General features: G+C 37.6%; 1 protein-coding gene and 1 long non-coding RNA gene across 2 annotated transcripts in view; one reads left to right on the top strand and one right to left on the bottom strand.

Moving 5' to 3' along the window:
* stxbp6 (syntaxin binding protein 6 (amisyn)) overlaps positions 1–25,558 on the bottom strand; it is a 54,643-nt gene extending 29,085 nt beyond the window's left edge. Inside the window, 2 exon segments of the mRNA NM_001002063.1 lie at positions 4,804–4,999; positions 25,397–25,558. Coding sequence (NP_001002063.1) covers positions 4,804–4,957 — 154 coding nt within the window. The 5' untranslated portion in view covers positions 4,958–4,999; positions 25,397–25,558.
* LOC103909099 (uncharacterized) overlaps positions 1–27,306 on the top strand; it is a 502,230-nt gene that overhangs the window by 206,972 nt on the left and 267,952 nt on the right. The gene's annotated exons all lie outside the window — the stretch shown is intronic.

Raw genomic sequence — 27,306 nt, 5'->3', positions numbered from 1 at the left:
GCAGGGCTACGTTTCCAGAATGAGCTTGGGTTGGAATATAGTCTGGATACCTATTCATTTCCTATGGTGGTCACTTTTGACTGGGAACACAACAAGTGTAACAATGATTTAAACACTCAAAATTCAATGAAAGAGGTGACCATCACTTTTATTTGTTCAAATGCATAGTGTGGAGGATATTATAAGGCCTTGCAGCAATCAGATGTAAAACACAATATTTATGAGTGATTTAAGTTGTAAATCGGTCAGATTTGACCTGAACAGGACAGGAAGGTTAAATGTAAGTGAACCTTTTTTTTCCTAACTTAACATTAAGTTAAATGTACTGCATACTCAAAGCTTCTAACACACTAGAAATGTGTGTGGTCAGGAATTCTGCAGACAAAAATGTAGAAAATGTGACCGGTTCAACAACTCCTCTATCTTTAGTAGAAAATCTGCTAGATTAATCAGACTGCCTAAACAAGGAAGTGGAGGTTTCTGCGTCTGTGACGGGATTAAAGTGAAGCACCAGCAAAAACTACAGAGAGACAATCACATGATCAAACAAACAAAAACAATCTCAGATCACGTTTTTCTTCTTCACAGTCAGCGACTTTATATTGTGAGCCTGTTTACTGATACACAGCGACATTCATTCACAACATTCCAGAAAAATTATTTGATTAGGACTGGATGTAAGTGAAGTTTTGACTACATAATGAGTGTTTTTTATTAGAGTGAAGTTTTAATGTATACTAAATAATATTTATTATTAACCTTAATTATAAACTTGTTAAAGGTTATATAATATATATTGATATTAATAATTATAATAACAACAATGGAAATAATAGTCTATAAACAATTACTAAAATGTAGTTTATGCGATAACATATGTATTATAATATGAATAAAATCCATAATCATTATTAAACAATTTCCAATGAGATGTTTTAATAAATATTTGACATACATTTCTACCAAAAAACTCTGTTTAATAATAATAACAATAATAATAATATTGTAATAACTGTAATATTTTTGTGCTAATGTTATTAAACAATCTCACATTTTAACCATGAACTTGTTAATGATTAATAATAAAATAATAATTATAACAATAAAGGTTATTAAATATTTACTAAATCTAATGTTTAAATAAATATTGAAAATTTAATATGAAAAGTTGTATAGTAATAATAATAATTGTTAAACACTTACTAATGCAATCAGTAAGCCAGTGAACTAGGTTTAATACTATTAATAATAATAATAATAATAATAATAATAATAATAATAATACACATTATTAAATATTTAATCATCAATATTTGAATAAATACTGTATAAATGACACTGTTATTTTTACTAATGAATTTATGAACGTACAAAAAAAAGGTATTCGATATTTACTAAAGAAAAATCTGAACAACTGTTGAATAATATTTATGAAATGAACAGTTTGATGTGCCAAAACTCTCTTCAGTTAAACAAAGAGAAAACTGAAGCCATTGCGTTTGGGAACAGAGATGAGCTTCTCAAGGTGAATGTGCACCTTGGATCCAAAATGCGCACATTCGCATGGTATTTAAAAATGAAACTAATCAGATGGCTCTCTGTGGTACGGCAGAAATATGAACAGTGTCCTGAGTCGTGGCTGGGGCAGTGGACAGCCGCCTCCTTGCAGCGCTGGTGTGTGTACCCTGATAGAAACCTATGCTAAGACTTCTAAAATGCATGGCGCTGCGTGGAGCAACTAGCTTAAGGGTCAAACAACAAAATATAAGGTCAAGAATCTTGGTGCGATTCTGCAATTAGATCTGACTTTCAATAGTCATGTCAAAGCAGTCAGTAAATCAGCATACTATCATACTTAGAGAAGCTTGTTCATGCTTTTATCAGCAGCAGGATGGATTACTGTATTGGCCTCCGCATTGGCCATCCAATAAACACAGTCAGACAGTTACAGCTCATCCAGAACGCTGCGGCCAGGATTCTGAAATCAGAGCACATCACACCTGTCCTCTGATCTCTACACTGGCTCCCAATTACATTCAGAATAGATTTTAAAGTATTTTACTTGCCTATAAATCACTAAATGCCCTAGGACCTCAATGCATTACAGATATGCTTACTGAATACAAACTTAATAGATCAATCAGATCTTTAGGATCATACAAACTAGAAATTAAAAGAGTTCAGTCAAAGCCGGGTGAATCGGCTCCGCTGCTGGAATCAGCTTCCAGAGTTGATCAAATGTGCTCCAACATCAGGGGCCTCATGTACGAAGACTTGCCTGGAAATCATACTAAAACACGCAGAAAAAAATTCAGATGTATGAAACACTGCGTACGCTGAATCCCACGCATATTCTTTTGTACATCTGAATGAACGTGAAACTGAGCGCAACATGCACGAGCACAAACCCCTCCCTGCCTCCTCCCCCGTATGAATATGCTAATGACTCTACTTTGGCAAAACCCAATGAAAAAGCAACGGCAAAAGCAAGCAAAAAGAGAAACTTTGAACAGAATGTGAACTGTAGGTGCTGCTTTCGGAGGTAGACCGGAGAAAAGTGGTGTTATTTGCAAGTTTGTCCTCCGGAATTAACAACAAAAGAAAAAAATAGAGTGGGAGAGTTTAGCTGATGCGGTTAACACAGTTGGGTCTGAAAATCGCACTGATTAAAAGAGAAATAGTGTGATTTATAGGTGTAAAATGTTGTTGTACCCTTAATAGTCTCAGTGGCGCAGCTCGTAAAACGCATGTCAACATGTTTTGACACGTTCGAGCATGAACTCGGTTCGAATCCAGCGTCTGATGAACTCTTTCTTCTTTTTTTCCCCCGCTACATATCAGATTTTGCTACTATTTATCACGAGAAAGACAAGTAGGAATCATTAATAAGTCTGTGCATCATATTTTATTTGCACATTTATTGAATGGAAATGTTTATGATTCACGCATGCAAATTCATCTTCAGATAGTGTCTTTATAGCAATGTGTGTGCAGTAGATCGCTCCCATTACAATGGGAAAACAGGCGACCGCTGCAAATTGTGCTTTAATGTTTGGCTGGTCAACTGTATGGTATGGAAACCTTATATACCTGCTAGATGAACCCGTCTCATACAGCTGCCATTGCAGGGCTCAGACACTTTGTAGAGAGCAATTTAACACAACTGCCTCTAGGAGTCGCCAACGGAAATAAAACAGACACGCACAAAAAATGTGCGTACGCCAGCCATGAAGCTGGCGTGGAGCTGCGCACATTCCCACGTTCAGTTCATCGTTAGTAAATCCAAACGTGAGCGATTCTGAGCACGAAACCTGGCGCATGCAAAGTTTTTGTGTGTACGCAGCCTTGATACATGAGGCCGCTGGCCTGTCCAAATCAAAACTGAAAACACATCTGTTTAACTGTGCCTTTACTGAATGAGCACTGTGCTACATCCGACAGATCGCACTATTGTGTCTTTCTTTTCGTTTTGATTCTTTTATAACCGTTTTTAACACTTTTACTCTGTTGTTTTTATTTTCTTGTCTCTTTTATTCCTGTTTATGTACTGTAAGACACTTTGATTTACCATTGTGTAAGAAATGTGCTATATAAATAAACTTACCTTGCCTTATTATAATTGTATCATTAACTTGTATAATAGTAATAATAATAATAATTACTATTATTATTATTATAATTATTTATCAGTATTACTATTTACTAACTAAATAAAATGCATTTTATTACAGTGCAGCAACAGAGCCTCCAGTTAACAGTTAAGAACTATAACAATATTTCTTATTATCAGTAATAAGTAGGCCCACACGGAATCTGCGCGCGCAGAATTCCGCAGATTTTCCACAGATTTTCCACAAAATTCCGCAGATTTTTAGCCCATCATTAATTCTGTTTATTTACTTGAGTAAATGTGTAAATCTGATTTTATTCCATTTTTATTCAGTAATTTATTACTTTTGAGTTAATATATTAAGGTTTTAGTTATGATACTCCACTGGATACTTCCAAAATAATTCAGCAGAAATCCGCAGATTTTTACCAAAATTCTCAGCAGAAATAGCAAAAAACGTCCGCAGATTCCGTCTGGCCCTGGTAATACGCTCGACTATTTATTGAATATTAGTGTTTTCAACCATACTGATATCGCTGCCTTTTCTCCCACCGTCATTTCATGATCCCGATATTTCCAGCAAGTCTTGTTTATCTGCTTTATGCAGTGATCTAATAACAGCCCTGATACATATGAATGACAGGGAGTTCCTCAATCTCTCCTGTTGCTCATTTACTCCTGCGCTTCTTCCTCTGAATGGGAGTCCACAAAAACACACACACACACACACACACACACACACACAGGTCTGGCGTTTCATGGGTCCGCTGTGACGGTGTGTGTGTGTGTGATTCACGGCTGGAGCGAGACTCGCAGGAAACGCCTCAGTCCAGAGATGTGTTCATCATGTTGATCACAGACAGCCTCGGGAACACAGGTGTTATCAATCACAGCACAGCAGACCATATTAATCATCTCACACACACACACACACACACACACACACACACACACATACTGAGAAAACATCTGACATGCAGCCAGCTGCTAACACACTTAAAGGTCTTGAAGTGCTTTGAAATCTTGAGCAATTTCTTTTTTATTTGATGTTTGACTAAATTGGAGCTGAACAGGAAGAGGGGGCGGAGCATATGACAGATAAAATACCATTAAAACTGAACTATAGAATAAATCTATAAGACCACAGAGCCCTAAATCAGTATCAATGCTGTTGGTGTTGCTGTGAGTGTCACCTGATAAGCAGATGAAGGTGGTGTATTCCCCCTGACCTCCTGTAGCCAGAAACGGGATCTTCTTCTTGGTCCTCCTCTTGACCTGCACGGCGGCCAGCATCCGCTCGTCGTTGGGAAGGAACACCGCCTTGTTGAGGGCCGATTTGGCACTCATTGTAGCCGATGGCACTGGCAGGACAGCAGAGGTCTCTTATCTCTGATCAGAGAAACACAAAGTCAACATCTAAACAGCTTTACTTGTTACTGAATTTTTGTTGTAATTTGTTTTTTAATATAATTTTAATATAATGCCACGGTGTAAATGCGCAGTACAGATATGATCTTATTGCCACTTTAGATCGTTATGACAACTGTGGAAATTTATATCATCTAATTTCAAATGAACAGTAATCTACGTATAACTAAAAAGTTATATTCTCTGGTTTTAATTATATAATTTCATTAACATCCCAGCTAGGAGGGACATTAACCTTTTGTCTTTCTGACTACAGGCTAAGCACATGTAATGCAAATTGTCAGTTTCACAGCATGGTTGTGTCTATTGTTTTCTCTTTTCGATCAACTGGTCAGGCGGTTTCTGCCTCCAGAACATGATGAGACCAGGCCTGAAAAAGCAGTTTACCCTGCCGACCACAACTCTTAATTTGCATGCTTTGTTTGACCATATCCCCTCCTCATAACAGGACAATATAGACAGGACATCTTTGGGCTCTATTTTGAGGGTCCATGTGCAGAGCGCAAAACGCAGGGCGCAAACGCTTTCAGGGCGTGTCAGAATGTGTTTTTGCTAATTTAAGGACGGGAAATCTGCCTTGTGCCGTGGCGCATGGTCTAAAAGGGTTGAGTTTATTTTCTTAATGAGTTATAGGTGTGTTTTGAGAATAAACCAATTAGAGTCTCATCTCCCATTCCCTTTAAGTGCCAGCTGCGTCACGCCAAGAGCACATTCGCTATTTACAAGACGCAAAGTAAGTCTAAGTGGAAAAAAATCAGCATTTCACAAGCAAACAGTAAACAGTTTTTTAACAGAAAACTGTTAAACAGAGCATCTACTGCGTGAGAATGAGAGATAATGGATCACTTTCGCTCTTGGATAGGGAAACCTTTACGCACAGACATCAATTAGTCTATAAATAAATACTTTTGTTTGTTAAGCGCAAATATTCGTGAATTAAATGGTCCAATAATGTTGTCAATGACAGATTGCAACATCAGAATTATTATAAGAAGAATAGAATTATTAATAGAAACCAGCTGTTTAAGAAAAAAACAATAATAATTGCCAACATGTATTAACCTATATTTTACATCTACAGAATCGAGAGAAAATCGTGATCTTTTGTTTTAAGCAAAAAAAAATTGCGATTCTCATTTTAGCCAGAATCGTGCAGCTCTACTACTGATGAGACTTTACGGTGAAGGGTTACCTGTTGTACTTTATAATTAGTGTGCCATTTAATTTGGTTGAAAATTGAGTTTACTCCGAACATGTGAAATAATAAACCAACTTACTAAGTATACTATAGGAAACCTCTAGCAACTCAACTCAACTTCAACTCCAGACAGCCGGTCTCCTTCAGCAGGAGTTATTTACACTGTGGCATATTTGTTCTCCAGTAGAGACTTCAGCAGTACTGGGAAAAGTTCATTTGTGGGAGTTCAGAACGAGTGCTCACTGATCCAGAGAAAATTCTTCACGCTTAAACAGCAACATTACACAATAAAGGTGATGTTTTCAAAGATCTTTTTAAAGCCTTTTTTTAAATGTTCTCTTTCAACCCTGTGACAGTTTTTGTACCTTTATTTTAGTGCGTAGATTAATCTATTTCTAATTTAAGTCTCATTTTAATTTGAAATAAATAATAATTAGCTATTTTCCCCAATTAAACATTAGTGGTGTATCGGATCACAAATCTCACAGTATGGATCACATTACAGTTTTTAAGTCACTGATCGGACCATTTTTCGGATCAGCCAAAGAGGGAAGGAGACAAATGTAATTTGCTTTACCTTTAACACAATAACAGACCTGTAAGACACTAGAAAGACACGATTTTATAAAATAAAATGAAGAAATAATCAGATGAATAAAAATAAATCATAAAATATTCAGTACCGCGTACACTTCTGTTTATCCTACTTTTGCTGATAACGTTAAAAGTAGAAAAATAACAAATATTTATCTTTAGTCTCATTTTCAATAATGTTTGAGATATTCACTCATAAAACTTCATGTTTCATTGCTAGATGATCATTCTTGAAGGACTATTCAGTGGCATATTTTGATGGCTTGTTATTTAACCTAATGGTTAAATAATGTAATTGCTGCCTACAACTTTGATTTTTGGGCATCAAGTTGATTGCACATGACAGTGATTTTAATCTTTCCTATAAACATCAGTTAAGCTATAAACTGTTCTCCCAGTACTTCTGTGTCATTTTACTGTTTGTAACTTCATAACTAACTCAAAAGACTACAGACTGAATCTCTTAGGATTAATAAACATATGCAAAATCACCATCATCTATAATTTATGTTGCGTGGGTGTTGAGATCCTGATCTTTTAATGATCCATCTTGCAGCTTACACTAAATGCATTGACGCAGACTAAACAAGTAGTGACAGAAAACACCTTTAATACTCTAGGAAAACCCACCACATCCTGAAGAACCCACCATAACTTCTTCCGTCATCATTATATTTTACATTCATTCGTTCATTTTCTTGTCAGCGAGAGGCCATCTATCTGCGATCGTTGCAAATTTAGAATTAATGTACAGGTAAAAAAAATTATTAATCCGAGAGTCACGTGTTTTGAATCATGGGTTGTGATCAGTATGAATTACGGATCAACCGTGATCTGTTACACCCCTTTTACATACTGTGTATTTCACCTATAGGTTACAATTGTAAAAAAAAAAAATAAATAAATAAAAAGAGATCAGCAGTTGGTACAAACGCCTTTGCTTGAAACAACAACACAATCTAATCATGTTTATATGTAATATGCTAACAGGTTTGAGCTTCCAGACCTATTGCTATGAAAACTCTCAGACGAATTTAGTAGAATTAAACTATTCAAATCGTCAAAAACCCAACTCAGCTAAATGAGTTATCCACCCACACATTGCGATGTCAGTGTTGAAATGATATATCTTGCATCTGCACAAAGGTCAATAAATTCTAAACCTAATTCTTGAACCCCCAAACTGCCCAGCAAGATGTCTAATAGGCGTCTAATAGATGTCTAAAAACAGGTGGCTTTCATAAAACAAGGCTAAATTTGAGCTGTCAAAGAACATCTAATAGACATCGAAGAAAAGCCCAAAACTAGACTAGTCATCAAATAAAAAATAAATAAAAAATGAGTGAAGACATATGTGAAGTCGGTCTGATCTGTATTTGATGAGTAGTCTGGTTTTGGTCTATTCTTTAGATGTCTCAATGACAGCCCAATTCAGCCTTGCTTTAGCCTAGCAATCTACTTTTAGATGTCTATTAGACGTCTAAACACAAAATTGCTTGGTGGGTAAAATCCCATGGAATTTCCAATTTTCCACCTTCACATGTGGAGAGCAAGTAATCGGTGGTGATCATATCTCCTCTGCCTTATTGACACTGAGAGATTGTGGAGTCTGCAGAACATATAACTAGGTCACTAATGTGCACGTCCACATTACTGTACACCAGACCGTCACATACTCCACTCAAAAGACTCTAACCGGTGGCAGATTTGCTCCAAACAATGCCTAAAGCAATCCAACACATTTGATTTCAACATATTAAGTAATATGTAGCAGTCATAATAAATTCAGTCTAATTGTGCAGTGTTTTGAGCACCTTATCTTGATCGTTTGGGCACTTTTTCCCCACGAACCAAAGTTAATGTACAAACCCTGGTTGAAATGCGTTAAAGGACCAGTTCACCCCAAAATGAAAAGGTCATCATGTCCTCATGCTTTACTGTTGTTCAAAACCTGTTTGAGTTTCTTTCTTCTGCTGAACACAAAGGAAGATTTTCTGAAGGATGCTGGGGAAAAAACAGCCATCAACTTCCTTAGTATTTTTTGTTCCTACTATGGATGTCAACGTGTTCTTCTCAACATTCTTCTGCATATCTTGTTTGTGTCCTTTTTTAAAAGGAGACGGGCGGCAAAACCGGATTTCACCGTTTCCAGCTGCGAAAAGCTTTTGGGTAAAAAAAATGTTCCTTTGGGCCTACTCACACTATGCTATCTGTACCGTGCCCAGGCCTGTTTGAGAAGTGTGAGTGCGCTGAATCGGGCTCAGGCACGGTTGGAAGAGATGTGCCAGAGTGCGGTTCACTTGTGCTTTGGCCATGTACGCTTGTAGTGTGTGTGTGTGCAAAACGCGTAAAGCCCGAAACTGAAAGCAAGACGTGACTTTTAAGGGGCTGTTTCATATGGATTTATTAATCATTCTTACTGTTCAATGAAAGCAAACTGCCGTAGTTTATTAAAGATGCAAACCCCTCACTGCACGACAGCTGCACCATCAGCAAACCTCCTCATTCCTGCAGCACGAGAGCTTAATGATTGTTTATGAGGGGTGGCGGGGGGGGGGCAAGCGTGCTTTGGCCCGGTTTGAGGCAACTGTACATAGTGTGAATACGACCTTAGACACGTATTTTTGTTGAGCGTTGCATGCACTGTAATCCACACGAGAGTCCAGCTGCGCTCTCATAGCGGGAAAGTGAAAATAAAAACCTTCCTTGCAGCAAATTATAAAAGCAACACTGACAACCCGTATCTCCAAACAATTCTTCCTCTCCCACTTGTTTTGGCAACATAACGTGTCGTCTCTCTGCTGTCTGAACACTGTATCAGGTACAAACAGTCTTAGAAGCTAGCATGCATATTAATGAAGTTGCACCGCATACACAATAGAACGCGCTGATTAGTTTGAACCAAGTCTTCCTCATGAATAAATGCAGCACACTCATAGACGTCATAAAGTACTCCCAGGTACAGACAGACAGACAGTCTTCATGCTGAAATACACGCAAGTAGCAAATCGGCGTGACGCAGCTTTAAAAATAAGTTTCAAACTGGAAGAACGAATTTGCTCTAAATAACGCAAAAACAACCAATTTTCACTTTTTTTGCGAAATATGTGTGTCCTAATAGCGTTTATAGCAGCGTGGGATACATTTATGTAGAGCTTTACTGCCATTTGATTGGGTAAAAAAGTCCAATATCAAACCTATTTAACCCTATTACCACCCCATGCACACAGGGCTTCAGCGTCAACGCTTGACTGTCTGAGGTTGGGGCTAACACGATCGTCATAACAGCAACAGCCAATAAAATTCAGCAAGCAATAGGCCACTGTCTAGCTGGTGTATTTGCATATAGTGATCTGATTGGCTGACGCTTTCGTCGGCGCTTGAAAAGTTGAGCTAGTCCCAACTTCTGCAGCGAGCAACGCCTCTGAAGCGGCACCGACGGATCCACAATGTAGTTCGGCAACACCTGACGTCACGTCACCCATTGAATAGAAAACGCTGACGCTGCCTTACTGGATGCATGGTTGTGTTGTGTATCCAAAGTCCTATGTATCATACATCCATATGTAAATTTGATGCTGCAATAAAAACGAAATAAAAAACAAAACAAAAAAGACATGACCTGACATATGACGTCCATTGAAATGAACATACGGTCCAAAAAAAGCCTATTGTAAGCCAGACATCAATGACAGCAGAACGTGTGGCCTGTGATTTCATTCATTTGTGCATGAGGTACGGGAGGCAGTAAAGGCTGTTAACAGCTTGAAAATTTGATCAGTATAAAGCTTTGGCCAAAACAGGAGAAATACAACTAGTGTTCCTCTCCAGAGTCTAGAGTCAGAGACCAAACGGGGGTTCATTTGACAACAGTCATTACTGGAGAATTGAGGAGACACAAAAGCAGCGCGCAGCAACTGTTAATGTTTGCTGTTTCATTCATAATTGATGAAGCTGTAATGAATATTATGAATAACATCTGCTCCTGTCAACGTCTTTTGAAAGATAACCTGCATGTGGAATCATCAGATATTGCACACAAGTGCATTTCTAAAACTAGGGATTTCTAAAACAAATGTGCATTGAATAGTCCAAAAAATGTGAATGACAACAAATGAATAACTGTCCAAGACATAAGCCTACTTAGCCTACTTCTTCAGGAAAAGTGGCAGGTTGTTCTTTATAAAAAGTAGCTTCTCTGCTGTCTCGCATGAAAGTCGGTTCTTCTTCTCATCAATGACATGAGATGCAGCACTAAACAGTCTCTCGCTGTCGGCTGTCGGTGCGCGGCTCATCTGTAGTACGAGCCCGTTTACTCTCTGCGCTGATTTTATCTCCTGCGCTGTGCATCACCTGACCGTTTCCAACACCTAGCGGCTTTCCCAAGTCCAACTCGGCCTGGATCATTTCTTTGTGTGCGCAGCTTTTTCCCCATATCCAAGTAATGATCTTTATATCGTGGATCAAGCACAGTCGCGATGCAGAACAGGGTGAGACCGCCTGACTAAATCGTGCGCTGACAGCTTTTGCATAAAGCGCGCGCCTCTCACTCTATGCGGGTTACTATTTGATTGCGTCATTAAAAAACTTCATTGTTCGGCAAATAAATAATGATATATATATTACATATATTACTTAATATAAATATATATTTATAAATATAAATATATTAAATATAAATATATTACTTATTCATAAATTTTTTTAATAATTTCGGTTGCCGAATATTCGGTGCATCCCTATCTAAAACTGAGATGATATTGCAAAAAAAATGAGACAAGAATGAATATATGAAAATATACACAGGAACAATAATAATAACTTGACTTCTAGTTGATTATTTGGTATCAGAAGTGTCCTATATGAAAGGTAAAGGCCTCTAGATGACGCTTATTTGAGCACAATAAAATCTGATCATGTCTTGATTATTAATGATTTGATTAGGACAGTAAGATCTGACTCTGCTCAGACTAAAGTCTCATCACTGAACAGAAATAATGTCCAGTATAGAATATAAAGTCCTGCTGCAGTGGAGACAGAATGAATATTGTGTCTGACTCCATCATGAGCTTGAAGGACTGCATCCATACATCTCTGACATGACTCGCATCACTGATCAATAAAGTCATCTGGAATGAAGAAGAAAGCCTTCAGCAGGACTCCCAGAGCTCATCAAGACTCTTTGTGTTCATCTTCAACGCCTCCTCCTTCATCTTTGCCCAGACATGCTCAATAATGTTCATATCTGGTGACGGGGCTGGCCAATCCTGGAGCAGCTTGACCTTCTTTGCTTTCAGGAGCTTTGATGCGGAGGAAAACAGAGAAAACCGCAATTCACCAGCACATATTGAACCGTGGAGGTCGTACCGTATGGTTCAATATTATATTGAGAACTGTGGCATCCCTAGTGTTTACAAATTTGAGTGAATAGAACATAAAACAATTAAGTTGTCCCCAAAAAAACGTAAGAATTTTGTTGTCTCAGCATATTTTAAATAAGTAGCTTGAACAAAAATCATTTTTGAGCGCAAGGAAATATTAAATAGCAAAAAACACCACAATACTTAACAGCAACATCACGTGTTTTCCCAGTATTGTCCAGCACTAATATATTATATATATAAAAACCTCAATTAAGTGTCTCTCACACACACACACAACAGCCTGAGGAAACACAAACTCCTGCTGTCAGCAGCCGCAGTGTGCAGTGGCATATGGGACGCGGCCAAATCCGCCATCAGAACAAAGACTCGCAGTTAAAAGTCACAATGGCGAAGAAAACGCACAAAGCTCCTGTTAGCAAACAGCGGAGCCCAAGGCAAGGGTTTTATTTGTTATCAAAAAGGTCAATGCCGCTATTGTCTCCTTCACACGCTCTCGTCTCAGCTAAATGACAGACAAATGGCTTTCAGAAATACATGTTGCTGTTTTTTCCACTTGATGTGAAAGCGATCTGGCTTATTGCACACACTTAACACACACAAACACATCCCTGTCCATACAACACTACACTGGTTTCTAGGCTGCAATCTTACTTAAACCACAAACAGGGCTCGAAATAGCGACCATTTTGGTCAAATATGCGCCCGAAATTTAAGCTATGCGACCTCATAATATATATTGGGAGCATTCGTGCGACTGAATATTTAGGTTGGAGTGCGACCTGTTTTTTTTTTTTCTAAAAACGTGCTGAATAGCTCTTCCCTGACGCTATATTGGTTCATATTAGCTGTCAATCACTCAAGACTTTCCGCTGTCAGATGACAGGGAGGGAGCTTTTGGATGGCTCTGCAGCGAGCACCACTTGTGTGAGCTTTTGTGACCGTGGGGAATGCAAACTGCTGAAGAGTGAAAAGTACACTGAATATCGATGCGTTGCATGCGCTGCGTGTTCAGCCAACACAATCTCACGGCAATTCGTAACTTTTTCATACGTTTCCTCGTGAGATCAGGCTGCAACAGCGCAAATGTCCGCTAAAACACCATCGCCAAAGAAGCTTGCCTTTACTGAGTTTAAACTGATGCGGGTTATAACAAGGAACAGTATTGCGACGGTGGTTATTGGGAGAATCCTGCTCTGCCCCCCTCATATTGGCTGACTCGCATGCTTTTTCACAAACACAGAAAAATGAAATTCAGCGCGTAACGAGGCTGAGCATTACAACGACAAGAACCGAAACCAAAACTTTTAAAAGTGAGAATTTTTCTCCTTTCTTTTGTCCGTTCTTTCTTGAGGTGTATATTATTTTTCTATTTAATTACTGATGACTGCTTTGCACCTATCAGCATCGAATCGAATGATTTATTATAATATTTTGTTTGTTTTGTAGCAGAAATAGGCCAGTATTTATTAAATTGACATGCATATAAAAACAGCAGTACAAAATAAATATTTCTTACTGCAATGCTTTATTTGTGTTTGATGCAAACCATCAATTTATTTTCCATAGAGTAACAGCAGGACTTTATATAGCAGATAACTTACATTAAAGCACATTCAAGGCAGCATAATGATGAGAAATATAATTCATTGTTAGTATTATTGTCATCATCGTCATCATTAATATTTTATAATTATTCAACATTAATTTTGGAAATATTGCACAAATATTAAATCATCACAGCATTAGTTAGATAATTGTTTCTGGGTTTTGTTAGTCCCAAATGATGCTGTTTTCAAATACAATAAATCCCTTAATATACAACTTGTCAATATCATTAATTTTTGGTGGGTGCTCCTAAATTTTTTCTGGTGCTCCTAAATGTTTCAGGTTGGGAGCACCAGTGCTACCAAGTAAGAAAGTTAATTTCGAGCCCTGACAAACCTGTGATTAATACTGCAATCCCCCTTAAAAACCTGTAACCTGTGTTAGAGATACTGAAGATACGGAAAGACTTCTGAAGTTATTTCACTCTCTGTTAGTGACTGATGAACCCAGACATTTGTCAGATATCTATTTCAGTCTCAGAAAGGTGCAGTATGTAAGTTTGACACCCAGTGGTTGAACTAGGTATTGCATGCCCAACTCAAAACACATATCAGTGATTCAGCATCTACGTTTAATCATGTTAAAGAGGTTTAATGTGTATTTATTAGATTATAAACCTTACTATTTCGCTGGAGTGCAGTGAGTGCACTATTCTGTGATTCTGAATGGCTGTATTTACATTTCTGTCGGGTTTCGTTAGGAGCCAACAGCCAAACTGCTTATCCCGTATTGTGTTGTTAGGACACGGGGTTACAATGTAACCTGCTCCCCTAATGTTTACATTCATAATAATTATATTATTTGCTAATTAATAACCACCTCATGTGGAACTCTGAATCTGCTTCTCATTTCGGAGTCTGCTACTGTCCACCAGAGGTCGCGTGTCGGTCACGGACGCATGCTTTGAGAGCCTTAATGACTGAATGAACGAAAAACGCTGCTTTGTTTTTTACGTCTTTTATGTGCTATTCCTGTTTTAAATAAATCTAGTTCACATCTTTGGATGGAAACACAGCTACTGAATCAAAACTTTTAAATTGGAGTACATACAAACAGGGCTTTACATTAACACCCGCCAAATGCGGGTAGATTTCAGCTTTGGCGGGTTAGACAGACACTCCCACTAGCCACTTTGGCTGGTTGAAAACAATTTTTAAATTGTCGTTTTCTTAAAAGCAGCGTTCGACAATATAAGGATGACCCAATATGCGTGCAAACGTGATCTTAGACTCGAGAAGTAGAATAATTGTGATCACGCGAGCAGAGGAAAGCAAGTGAATACCGAATGAGAGGATGATGATCACTTGCGCTAACAGCTGATGTGATGCGCGCATCTTCCTAAAACGCGTGCGCGCGACTGCTTAAAACGCGTGCGCGCTCTCGTTTCCTTTTCGTGAGGCAACCGTGTCTCGAACAGGGTCTGGAAACGCAACTATGATCGGCTCTCTTTCAAATAGACTAGACAAAAAGTGATGAACATGCACCCACAGTCCTGCTGCTTTCAAGTGCTCAAACTGTGTCCTTTTGTAAGCAGCAGCGGTTTCTTTCACTTTAAACAGATTATTAATTGGCCTAAAGTTAACCGTGTGCATGTGATCATCCTTTCATCATCAAACACGGTATGTTTCACCTGCTTTCATTTGCTTACGGTTTTATTTGCTTTTATTTTTGTTAAAAAGGTTTAATTATCGTTTTTTACGACATTGCTTCAAGGGGAGATGAACTCTCCATTTATGTACAGGTAACTGGTGATCCGAGAGATCTTTAGCCACGACAGATTACTGTGCATATTTTTAATACGTGACAATAATTATTTTTTAAAAGTCAATTGCTTTTCTTTCTTTTTTTAAGAAATGTTTTGTTAAATAAAAAGTATAGTATACATATATTATATATTTATAATTATAAATAGTATATATATATTATATATATTATATAATATATTATATATTAGTGTATATATATATACAGGGCTCAAATTGCGACCATTTTGGTTGCATATGCGCCCGAAATTTTATTTATGCGACCTTAAAATATATTAGGGAGCATTTCTGCGAGTGCTTAAAATTGTTGTGTGCGACCAGTTTTTACTGCAAAATGTTCACCACATGCGCGGATTCGGGAGACATTCACGCAGAATGCATCTCTAAGCTCTTTGTCTGCACTTGAAACGCGAAACGCAGCGCTCAGGAATGGTTTCAAACAGTTGTCATGTCGACTTGCTGCAGTAAACAAAGACAAGTCCGTAATGCTTGCCCCGCCGTCGCGCTCTTCTTATTGGCCCACCACTGCTCTAGCACTGAACGCGAATGATTGGTTAATATCAGCTGTCAATCACTCAGCGCCTTCTGGTTTCGGATGACAATGAGAGAGCTACTACCGCGAAAAATTGTCAAGCGCTGAAGATGAGAATGAAAATGACACTGACAGATTTAGTTTTAGAAGACATCTAGTTACAAATAATGACACATGTTAGTAGTGATCATGCGCTGAATGTTAATCCACCATCTACACTTTTCCAAGAGTAGAAGACTTCCATTGGCTTCAAGTTCGCTATGAAAAGTCTGAGAGATGGAGTTTTCAGGTAACTGTTTGCCACATCTAGCACGAGAGCTTCTGTTTAATGCTTCATATAATCGCCAGATGCTGTCCGCCGTGCAAATATGTCCAATTTAACACCACGTACACCATCGCACTGAGTAAACTAACGCTACTCATAAAAAAACGGTATTGCTATTAACATGTATGCATATGATAAGGTACAGTATGAGTCAAAAGCATCAATGCAATATAAGACAGCACTTGTGAGAACAGCACAGTTATACCGTTAACAGATTCATTCAAGCAGGGCCGGTGAGCGCTCCATGTATGCTTTGGTCACTCAGTTCTGTTATAAAAATGTATTTTCTTGTGATAACGGGATTTCGTTAAGACATATTTTCCTTACGCTTGCATATATGTATTAATATATGTATTATTTTTTTTGCTTGTTAGTTTGATTAGTGTTGATTTCAAATGCAATAAATATGTTTGTATAAAACTTGTAGTAACGGTGCTCATAATTGATGGGTGCGACTAAATTTTGGCTGATGCGCCTAAATTTTTAAAGTTAGGAGCACCGGTGCTACCAAGCAAAAAGGTTAATTTCGAGCCCTGATATATATATAATTATATTTATATATATATATATATATATATATATATATATATATATATATATATATATATATATATATTTGGTAAATCGTTATCTTTGAGCTCTGAAAAGTCATGTGAAATAAAAACTAATTGCAATATAACACTATGAAACCACAACCCATTTGCTCATGCTCATTAAACAAGCTCATACACGACAAACAAAAAGTGAAATGAACGAGGACGCATGTGGACATAAAATTTAAATCAAGTAATTTTAGTCAAATTTATGCATATAAAATATATTTTCCCAACAACAAAATTATGGCTAGTAAAAATGCAGAGTGGCTAGTAACATTGGAAAACTACTAGCCACAGTGGCCGGTGATTAAAGAATTAATGTCAAGCCCTGCCTACAAACCATCATAAATCAAGATGCTCCACAAAACTACTGCAGACCAGGGAAACCCAAGCACTGTCTGAGTCTCTTCAGCAAACGGAGGGCTGTGAGGATTGTTTTTTACACCACAGAGTGGAAAATATGACGAGCGAGGACGGAAAACACTCTCTAATGCCTGAGGCTGACAAAACTATACTGTACGTCCTTAACAACTCAAAGCAAACAACTGACCCATAACACTGATTCAGGAAGAACAGATGATGGAGTATTTACTTAGTGGAATATTTATAATGACCTCAGCGTTTACTCTCTCATGAGGTTTAAAACCTTTAGAAAGCTTCTTTCTTCTGTTGAACACAGAAGAAGATATTTTGAAGAATGCAGACTTCCACAGTAGAAAAAACAAATACTCTGGAAGTCAGAGGTTACAGGTTTTCAGCTTTCTTCAAAATATCTTCTTTTGTGTTTAACAGAAGAAAGAAACATTAAGTTTTCACCTCGAGTGCTGAAACTGTATTTCTAAAGTCGGCCTGGTGAGCAGCTCCGTGGTCCTCTAATTAGCATGTTACTAGCATGATTCTAGCATAAATTAGCATGTTACTAGCATAAATTAGCATGTTGTTAGCCTGTTATAAATTAGCATGTTGTTAGCATGATTCTAGCACGAATTATCATGTTACTAGCACAATTCTAGCATGAATTAGCATGTTACTAGCACGATTCTAGCATGAATTAGCATGTTACTACCACAATTCTAGCATGATTTAGCATGTTACTAGCATGAATTAGCAAGTTGTTAGCATGATTCTAGCATGAATTAGCATGTTACTAGTATGGTTCTAGCATGAATTAGCATGTTACTAGTATGGTTCTAGCATGAATTAGCATGTTACTAGCATAAATTATGTTGTTAGCATGATTCTAGCATGTATTAGCATGTTACTAGTATGATTCTAGCATGAATTAGCATGTTACTAGCACGATTCTAGCATGAATTAGCATGTTACTAGCATAAATTATCCTGTTGTTAGCATGATTCTAGCATGTATTAGCATGTTACTAGCACAATTTTAGCATGAATTAGCATGTTACTAGCACGATTCAAGCATGATTTAGCATGTTACTAGTATGGTTCTAGCATGAATTAGCATGTTACTAGCACGATTCTAGCATGATTTAGCATGTTACTAGTATGGTTCTAGCATGAATTAGCATGTTACTAGCATAAATTATCATGTTGTTAGCATGATTCTAGCATGTATTAGCATGTTACTAGTATGATTCTAGCATGAATTAGCATGTAATTAACACGATTCTAGTATGAATTAGCAAATGAATTACTAAAGTCGGCCTGGTGAGCAGTTAGCAAATCTAATAAATGCTGGGAGACACTCACTACATAAACGCACTAAATCACACTTCAGCAGCGTTTATTTGAGGGCGCACAAGAAAATCTGCACTTGAGCAGCGTATGTTTGAGGGCGCGCAAGACGTTTTGTGCACGAACAGAGGACATCGGCGCTAAAGCAGAGATTGACATGCTCGTAGACTATTACATGAATGCGATCCCGACTTAATACTGCGCCCACGACATCTGTCAATGAAATAACGCCATGTAGTGGTAGATCTGTGTAAAATGGCCAACAGAGTCTGCCGCCACAGCTGGACAAAATCCTACAGGAAACAATGTAGTCAATACATAATTCTAATGTAGTATACACATATTTTTTCCTATCCACCAGCTTTATTTGAAGAAAATACCATAGTAATTTAGAGTAAATACTACAGTGTTTTTGAACCATACGAAGTACCATACAAAGTACTTGATTTAATCTGTTGTGGTGATTCTATAGTTGCTATAGTAACACAACAAATATATTAATATAAACAAAACAAGATATTGAAGTTTGAGAACAAACTTTGTGGTGGCTTGAAAAGCAGAGTCTGAAAGTTTGAAGTGGTTTTAAAGTGTAAATAGCATGTTAGTATGATTCTAGCATGAATTACCATGTTATTAGCATGATTCTAGCATGAATTAGTATGTTACTAGTATGATTCTAGCATGAATTACCATGTTATTAGCATGATTCTAGCATGAATTAGTATGTTACTAGTATGATTCTAGCATGAATTATCATGTTATTAGCATGATTCTAGCATGAATTAGTATGTTACTAGTATGATTCTAGCATGAACTAGCATATTAGCATGACTCTACCATGAATTAGCATGTTGTTAGCATGTTTCTAGCATGAATCAGCTTGTTTCTAGCATGAATTAGCATGTTGTTACCATGAATTAGCATGATGTTAGCATGACTAGCATGTTTCTATCAAGATTAGCATGTCAGTAGCATGTTAAAACTATTAGCATGTGTTAGAATAGCTAGTCATAGTCTATGGAACAGTTGCTAGGGTGCTGAAATTGGTTGCTAGGGAGTGGCTAGTAAGTCTAAAGGTCATCAGTGATTGGCTGCTGGCTAGACTGAGTTGAATGAGGCCTGACTCTAGTCTGTAGGACAGTCTGATGCAGAGTTATGAGCTCACAAAGGTTGACTCAATGTTAAGTCAATGGCAGTCTTTTACAATGGAAGTCTATGGGACAGTTGCTAAGGTGCCATAAGTGGTTGCTAGGGAGTGGCTAGTAAGTTTAAAGGTCATCGGTGGTTGGCTGCTGGCTAGTCTGAGTTAGATGAGGCCTTTCTTAAGTTTGTGTGACATTCCGATGCAGAGTTATTAGGTCACAAAATTTGACCCAATGTTAAGTCAATGGGAATTTTGGGAATTTTCCGGTTCGTTTTTCTGAAAACCGAAAGTCGGATCAGTAGGAAAAGATATAGCAACCCGAGTCGGACCAGTTTGAAGGTTTGACGAAAGTTTGAAATATGAAGCTTGAAAGGGTTAGAAGGAGATACACTTTAAAATTAGTCTCAGTAGAAGAAGAAGAATAAGTTTAAGTGAGATAACAGTATGTTGGCTTTTCAAGCCACCTTAATAATAACCAAAATAGAGACAAAAATTGGAAATAATTAACGAGGTCTTGTGCGGCCCGGTACCAATTGATCCACAGACCGGTGCCCGGTGGTTGGGGAACGATGCATTATAGTATTTATTCAGAATCAATTACTATAGTACTTGTTTTGGAGTGAATTATCCACTTAAAATACCCACTATGAGATATTACCTTAAGTTAATATTAAAATAATAATCCTATATATTAGATTTAAAATAAATATTTTGGTTATTCTGTCAGCTGTCTATGCAGGTATCCAGTATAGGAAGTTAATGTTAATCAAGTAACAAAATACATCTTAAAATTTTAATTCATGATATAAATTAAGAGGCTGCATGGTGGCGCAGTGGGTAGCGCTGTCGTCTCACAGCAATAAGGTCACTGGTTACAGCTTCGGCTGGGTCAGTTGGCATTTCTGTGTGGAGTTTGCATGTTTTTCCCATGTTGGCGTTGGTGTCCTCCGGTTTCCCCCACAGTCCTAAGACATGCGCTATAAGGGAATTGGGTAGGCTAAATTGTCAGTATGTATGTGTGAGTGAGTGTGTATGGATGTTTCCCAGTGAAGGGTTGCAGCTAGAAGGGCATCCGCTGCGTAAAACAAATGCTGGATAAGTTGGCGGTTCATTCCGCGGTGGCGACCCCAGATTAATAAAGGGACTACGCCGAAAAGAAAACGAATGAAAGGTATGTTTATTATAAATCTTTTCACGAATATCAATAGTTTTGTTTTGATAATTTTCTCTCCCTCAGAAATTCCTCTTTGGTTTCTCCCTGCTTCATTTTTTTAACTACTTCATTAAAGCCTTATAGCAAACACCATATAAACGTCACATTAGGTCAATTTACGCTGATATAATTCCTGCAATATTAATGTTGTGCGCTCACACATTGTACTTATGTGGCATCCCAGGATAAACGGAAACATCCGAGAGAACAGAAAACCCTTCAGACGGGCAGAAACCACTTTCAGCTGCTTCATAAATACAAGCGCTGTCCGTTTGGGCTGGTGATTCAGCAGTAAGTGAGAATTATCACCCACAACCCAACAGACAGTCATGATTCACCAAAGGCTGATGTGAACTTCATTATATTTAGACCGGAGTTCCTGAACAATCCCCCTCATAAACCCTAAATCAGGACGGGAAGCATGAGGAGCCACGTGAAAGGGGGGAAAAACGAGCAAACTCCAGCACTTTAAAGCAGTGTGTGAGTTATACACTAGCTGTGCCTCCATTCCAGGATGTTAATTGAATTTAAGCACAAAACTGGAATATCGCATAGAAATTGTTGCGAATAAAGCAGCGTTTCAATCTAATAAGTCAGAAGCCCCTTTCACACATACAGACCTTTCTGGAAAATTACCGGTAATCTGCCGGAAAGTTGTGTATGTGTAAACAGGCCCCTTTTTTAAAATACCGGTAAATTCGTTCTGGCTATTTTCCGGAAAGAGAAGTAGTAACATTAGCCCCTTTCACACAGTGATACCGTTAAATATCCGGAAAATTTTTTGGAACGACTTTACCGGTATATTCAAAAAAGCGCTGTTCACACAGGCGAGGACGTAACGGAAATTTTCCGGAAAAGAGCATTCACACATCGATTCCAAAATACCGGTAATTTCTGACATCATTTACCACAAATGAGCTTTAAACGGCTGCGCTTATATTTGTAAACATTTGCCTAAATTACAGACTCTGTGGATGATCAATATTGTGAACAACTTTCGCAGGATCACTTTCTCATGTCGAGATGTTCATAATATGTGCGTGTGCTGGCGCTCATAGGCGCACGCAAAGCTTGAAGGTAAACAAACAACGGCTTGTCATAAGCATCTCATCGATGATTATTTACACAGTTGGCATTAAGAAGAACATATAAACGTGATCTGACTAACTTCTAGCAGCTAAATGTGTCTGGAAAAATATTCAAAGGTTTTTATCCTCATAAACCGCGCGGACGTAAATGCGTCTGACTGTTGTGATTGGCTAAAGCAGACGTCTCACGTCAGCACGTTCTAGACGTGCACGCGCTTATTACGGGAATCTTCCTTCTGCATTCACACAGCGCAGCATTCCGGCAAATTGCCGGTAATGTTACAACTTCTCTTTCCGGAAAATAGCCAGAACGAATTTACCGGTATTTTCAAAAAGGACCTGTTCACACATGCAACAAGGTCTGTATGTGTGAAAGGGGCTATTACCGGTTATATGCCGTAATGCTGCGCTGTGTGAACGCAGAAGGAAGATTGACGGAAAGAGCGCGTGCACGTCTAGAACGTGCTGACGTGAGACGTCTACATTAGCCAATCAGAACAGTCAGACGCGTTCACGTCCGCGCTGTTTATGAGAATAAAAGCCTTTAAATATTTTCCCAGACACATTTAGCTGCTAGAAGTTAGTCAGATCACGTTTATATGTTCATCTTAATGCCAACTGTGTAAATAATTATCGATAAGATGCTTATGATAAGCCGCTGTTTGTTTACCTTCAAGCTTTGCGTGTGCCCGTGAAACAGCCTGTGAGTGCCTGCACACACACACATCATGTACATCTCGACATGCGAAATATGTGTTTTCATCTAAGTTGTTCACAATACTGATCCATCCACAGAGTTTGTGATGTAGTCAAATGTTTACAAACACAAGCGCAGCCGTTTAGAGCTCATTTCTGGTGAATGATGTCAGAATTTACCGGTATTTTGCAATGGATGTGTGAATGCTCTTTTACGGAAAAATTCCGTAGCATCCTCGCCTGTGCGAACAGCGCTTTTTTCAAATTTATCGGTAAAGTATGGAATAAAATCACTGTCATGAATATTTCATGCGTAAATAAAATGCACGCATCCGTAATTATAAAATCGTAAAGGAAAACAGAACGTACTGGTAATTTTACAAGGGTACAATTCCAAAATCTGCGATTAGAACAGACACAGATACGACATTTTCTTTGTCTGTTTGTATATGACTGATGAATTTACGATGGGTGTACTGTACAAACACGAAATACAGTTTCACCTCGAACACAAAGTCCTGATTACGAGTACGAATCAAACAGCGACATTCTACTGTGAAAATTACGTCACCGCTGTCACAGGCATTAATAAACAAGCGAGAGTCATCGATCAAAACTGCGCGCCATCTGAGCCCCCACACACCGTCTCAGGTAAGAGTTTTGTCATGCCCTCTTTGGGAAATGTCCGTCACGAGCTGTAATAAAGGTTGAGACTTAATGAGGTCCATTTTCGCTGTTTTTCTTGGACATTTTATTAAATCAAAATTAAGAATGGGACGAGGATAGTGAGCTAGCATAATGTAAATTAACATTACAGGCAGCGAGCGCAGTATCTGTATTGCTTGCTTGACTTATGACTTGAAAACAACATTCGCGCTATTTATTTGACTGTGAACAATGCTGTACGTTGATATAGTCACTGGTAGCTAGTATGATTTCACTATTTAGAATTTACAAAGACTTTTATGATAGTACATTAATAAGGAGAAAGTGTGAATGTGCTAATATAAAACCAAATTTACCTCAATACTGTATTATCTCCAAATAAAAACTGCAGTTGTGCTTTAACATCAATAAACATACTGCAATAGTGTGTAAGTTATCCTGTTAATGTTCACTTCTGAGGATCCCTAAAGTCTGAAACTGAGGTAAGGTTGGTTTTAAATTCACACATTCGTTCAGTGGCAACTTGTGAAATGCTCCCTATATTGTTTACCATGGTACTTTGAATATTGGGTCTGAAATTGCATGGAGGTTTGACTTAAAAACAACATTAGCGCTATTTATTTGACAGTGAACAATGTTGTACGTTGATATAGTCACTGGCATAGAGGTAAAGTTGGTTTTATATTCGCACATTCGTTCATTTAGCAGTCTATATATTGTTTACTATGTTACTTTGAATATTCGATCGGAATTAGCATGCAAGTGTGACTTAAAAACAACATTAACACTGTTTATTTGACTGTGAACAATGTTTTACTTTGATAGTCATTTGCTTCTAATATGATTTAGCTATTTAGAGCTTGCAAATAGTACTTTTATGAAATGATATCATTAAAGGGAAAGTTCGAATATGCGAATATAAAACCAACTTTACCTCTGTCACTGGCTGCTAATATATAGAATTCACGATACTTTTCTGATAGTACATTATTAAGGAGAAAAAAATGTGCGACTTTACCTCAAATACTCTAATATCTCCAAATGAAAGTAGTGGTTGTGCTCTAATATCAATAAACATACTGCAGTAGAGTGTATAATACTAATGTTCACTTCTGAGGATCCCTAAAATCTGATACTGAGATATTATTTGTTTTCCATTCGCAAATTCATTCGTGAAATGCTCCCTATATTGTTTACCATGGTACTTTGAATATTGAGTCTGAAATCGCATGTAGGTATGACTTGAAAACAACATTAGCACTATTTATTTGACTGAAGATGTTGATATAGTCACTGGCTGCTAATATATAGAATTTACAATACTTTTCTGAAATGTTATTATTGAGGTGAAAGTCTGAATGTTTTCCAGAGATGGGTTGCGGCTGGAAGGGCATTCGCTGCGTAAAAAACTTGCTGGATAAGTTGGCGGATCATTCCGCTGTGGCGACCCCGGATTAATAAAGGAACTAAGCCGACAAGACAATGAATGAATGAAAGTCTGAATGTGCAAATATGAACCCGACTTTACCTCAATACTTGGTTATCTCCAAATAAAAGTAGTGGTCGTGCTGTAATATCAACACATACACTGCAGTAGTGTCTATCACGCTAATGTTCACTTCTGAGGATCCCTAAAGCCCTTTTAAAGGAAAGTGAAAGAGCGTCGCGTTTGTCGCCAAACACAATTAGAGTTGTGTTTGTTTCTGATGTCACTGATGCGGTTTTCTGTCACGAGCGATCGATACTCGCGACAAACGCTGACAGGAAAAACTTATCAGACCCTAGAGTTTCCCAAAACCTCCAGACTTGCTCGAACACATCACGAGAAGCGTATTTCTGGCGGTTATGTCCTACCTTTCACGGCTGTTTCGTCTCGTGGTCCGTCTGTGTGGTCTCTTCCATCTGCAGTCAGTCGTGTTGGAAGTTTTGAACGCGCGCTGTTCTCTGGAACTGCAGTGTGAGTTGAGAGAATGAGTGAGTGTGTGTTCCCTCGTTAGTGTGCACCGTGTGTTTAGAATCCGTCACTCGAGTGTGTAAGTGACGTGGAGATCTGCTGCAGTTCCCATTGGATTCGCATTAAATACACACACACACGAGCTTGAGCTTTACTATGGAGTCAGATCAGTCTCAAAAATAATACATTTACAAAAATAATTTACAAAATCTAATGTCAGTTTGTAAGCACAATTTGTGAAGACAAAAGTAAAAATGAATTTCACTTATATCGTATTTTGAATTTATGAAGTTGAGTCTTTTGAAATCATGTTTTGAGTTTACGAAGTGTATTAGTGTATCTCTGAATCGTGTTTTGAGTTTACGAATTGTTTTTGTCTATATCTAAATCGTGTTTTGAGTTTTACGAATTGTATTTGTGTATCTCTGAATCGTGTTTTGAGTTTTACGAATTGTATTTGTGTATCTCTGAATCGTGTTTTGAGTTTTACGAATTGTATTTGTGTATCTCTGAATCGTGTTTTGAGTTTTACGAATTGTATTTGTGTATCTCTGAATCGTGTTTTGAGTTTTACGAATTGTATTTGTGTATCTCTGAATCGTGTTTTGAGTTTACGAATTGTTTTTGTCTATATCTAAATCGTGTTTTGAGTTTTACGAATTGTATTTGTGTATCTCTGAATCGTGTTTTGAGTTTTACGAATTGTATTTGTGTATCTCTGAATCGTGTTTTGAGTTTTACGAATTGTATTTGTGTATCTCTGAATCGTGTTTTGAGTTTTACGAATTGTATTTGTGTATCTCTGAATCGTGTTTTGAGTTTACGAATTGTTTTTGTCTATATCTAAATCGTGTTTTGAGTTTACGAATTGTATTTGTGTATCTCTGAATCGTGTTTTGAGTTTTACGAATTGTATTTGTGTATCTCTGAATCGTGTTTTGAGTTTTACGAATTGTATTTGTGTATCTCTGAATCGTGTTTTGAGTTTTACAAATTGTATTTGTGTATCTCTGAATCGTGTTTTGAGTTTTACGAATTGTATTTGTGTATCTCTGAATCGTGTTTTGAGTTTACGAATTGGAGTTTTGTATTTTTAAATTGTGTTTTAAATTCATGAATTGAAGTTGTGTATTTTTGCATCATGTTTTAAATTTACGAATCATGTTTTCAAATTACGAATTGGATTTGTGAATTTTGAAATTGTTTTGAATTCACCAATTGAAGTTGTGTTTTTAAATTGTGTTTTGAACTCACAAATTGGACTTGCATATTTTTGAATGTTGAAATTGTATTTTGAATTAAATAATTGGATTGTGTAAATGTTAATTTCGTTGTGAACGTATTAAACGTTTTAAATTTATTTTGTAAATGTATTATTTTTGAGACTGATCTGGCTCCATATCCACCTTCTTCACTACTTTTTATACTCGGACACTTTCCATGAATAGACTATACATCAGGGGTGGCCAGCCCTGTTCCTGGAGAGCCACCTTCCTGCAGATTTCAGTTGCAACCCATATCAAACACCCCTGCCTGTAATTATCACGTGGTGTTCAGGTCCTAATTAATTGGTTCAGGTGTGTTTGATATGGGTAGCAACTGAACTCTGCAGCAAGGTGGCTCTCCAGGAACAGGGTAGGCCACCCCTGCTATACAACAACCATGAAAGGCCCAAATATATAAAATAATAATAGCAAAGATAAAAACTGTAAAAGTTTTGCATTACACCGAAGAAATATACAAATGTTATCTTAATATTTACCTTATGGCGTTGTGTGCCTGCTGGGGAAGTACAGTACATCTCAGAGAT

Source organism: Danio rerio, chromosome 17 (genome assembly GCF_049306965.1).
Source record: "Danio rerio strain Tuebingen ecotype United States chromosome 17, GRCz12tu, whole genome shotgun sequence".
In the NCBI taxonomy this organism is placed as follows: Eukaryota; Metazoa; Chordata; class Actinopteri; order Cypriniformes; family Danionidae; genus Danio; species Danio rerio.
The sequence above is the reverse complement of the archived record's forward strand: the minus strand, read 5'-3'. Positions and strand labels throughout refer to the sequence as shown.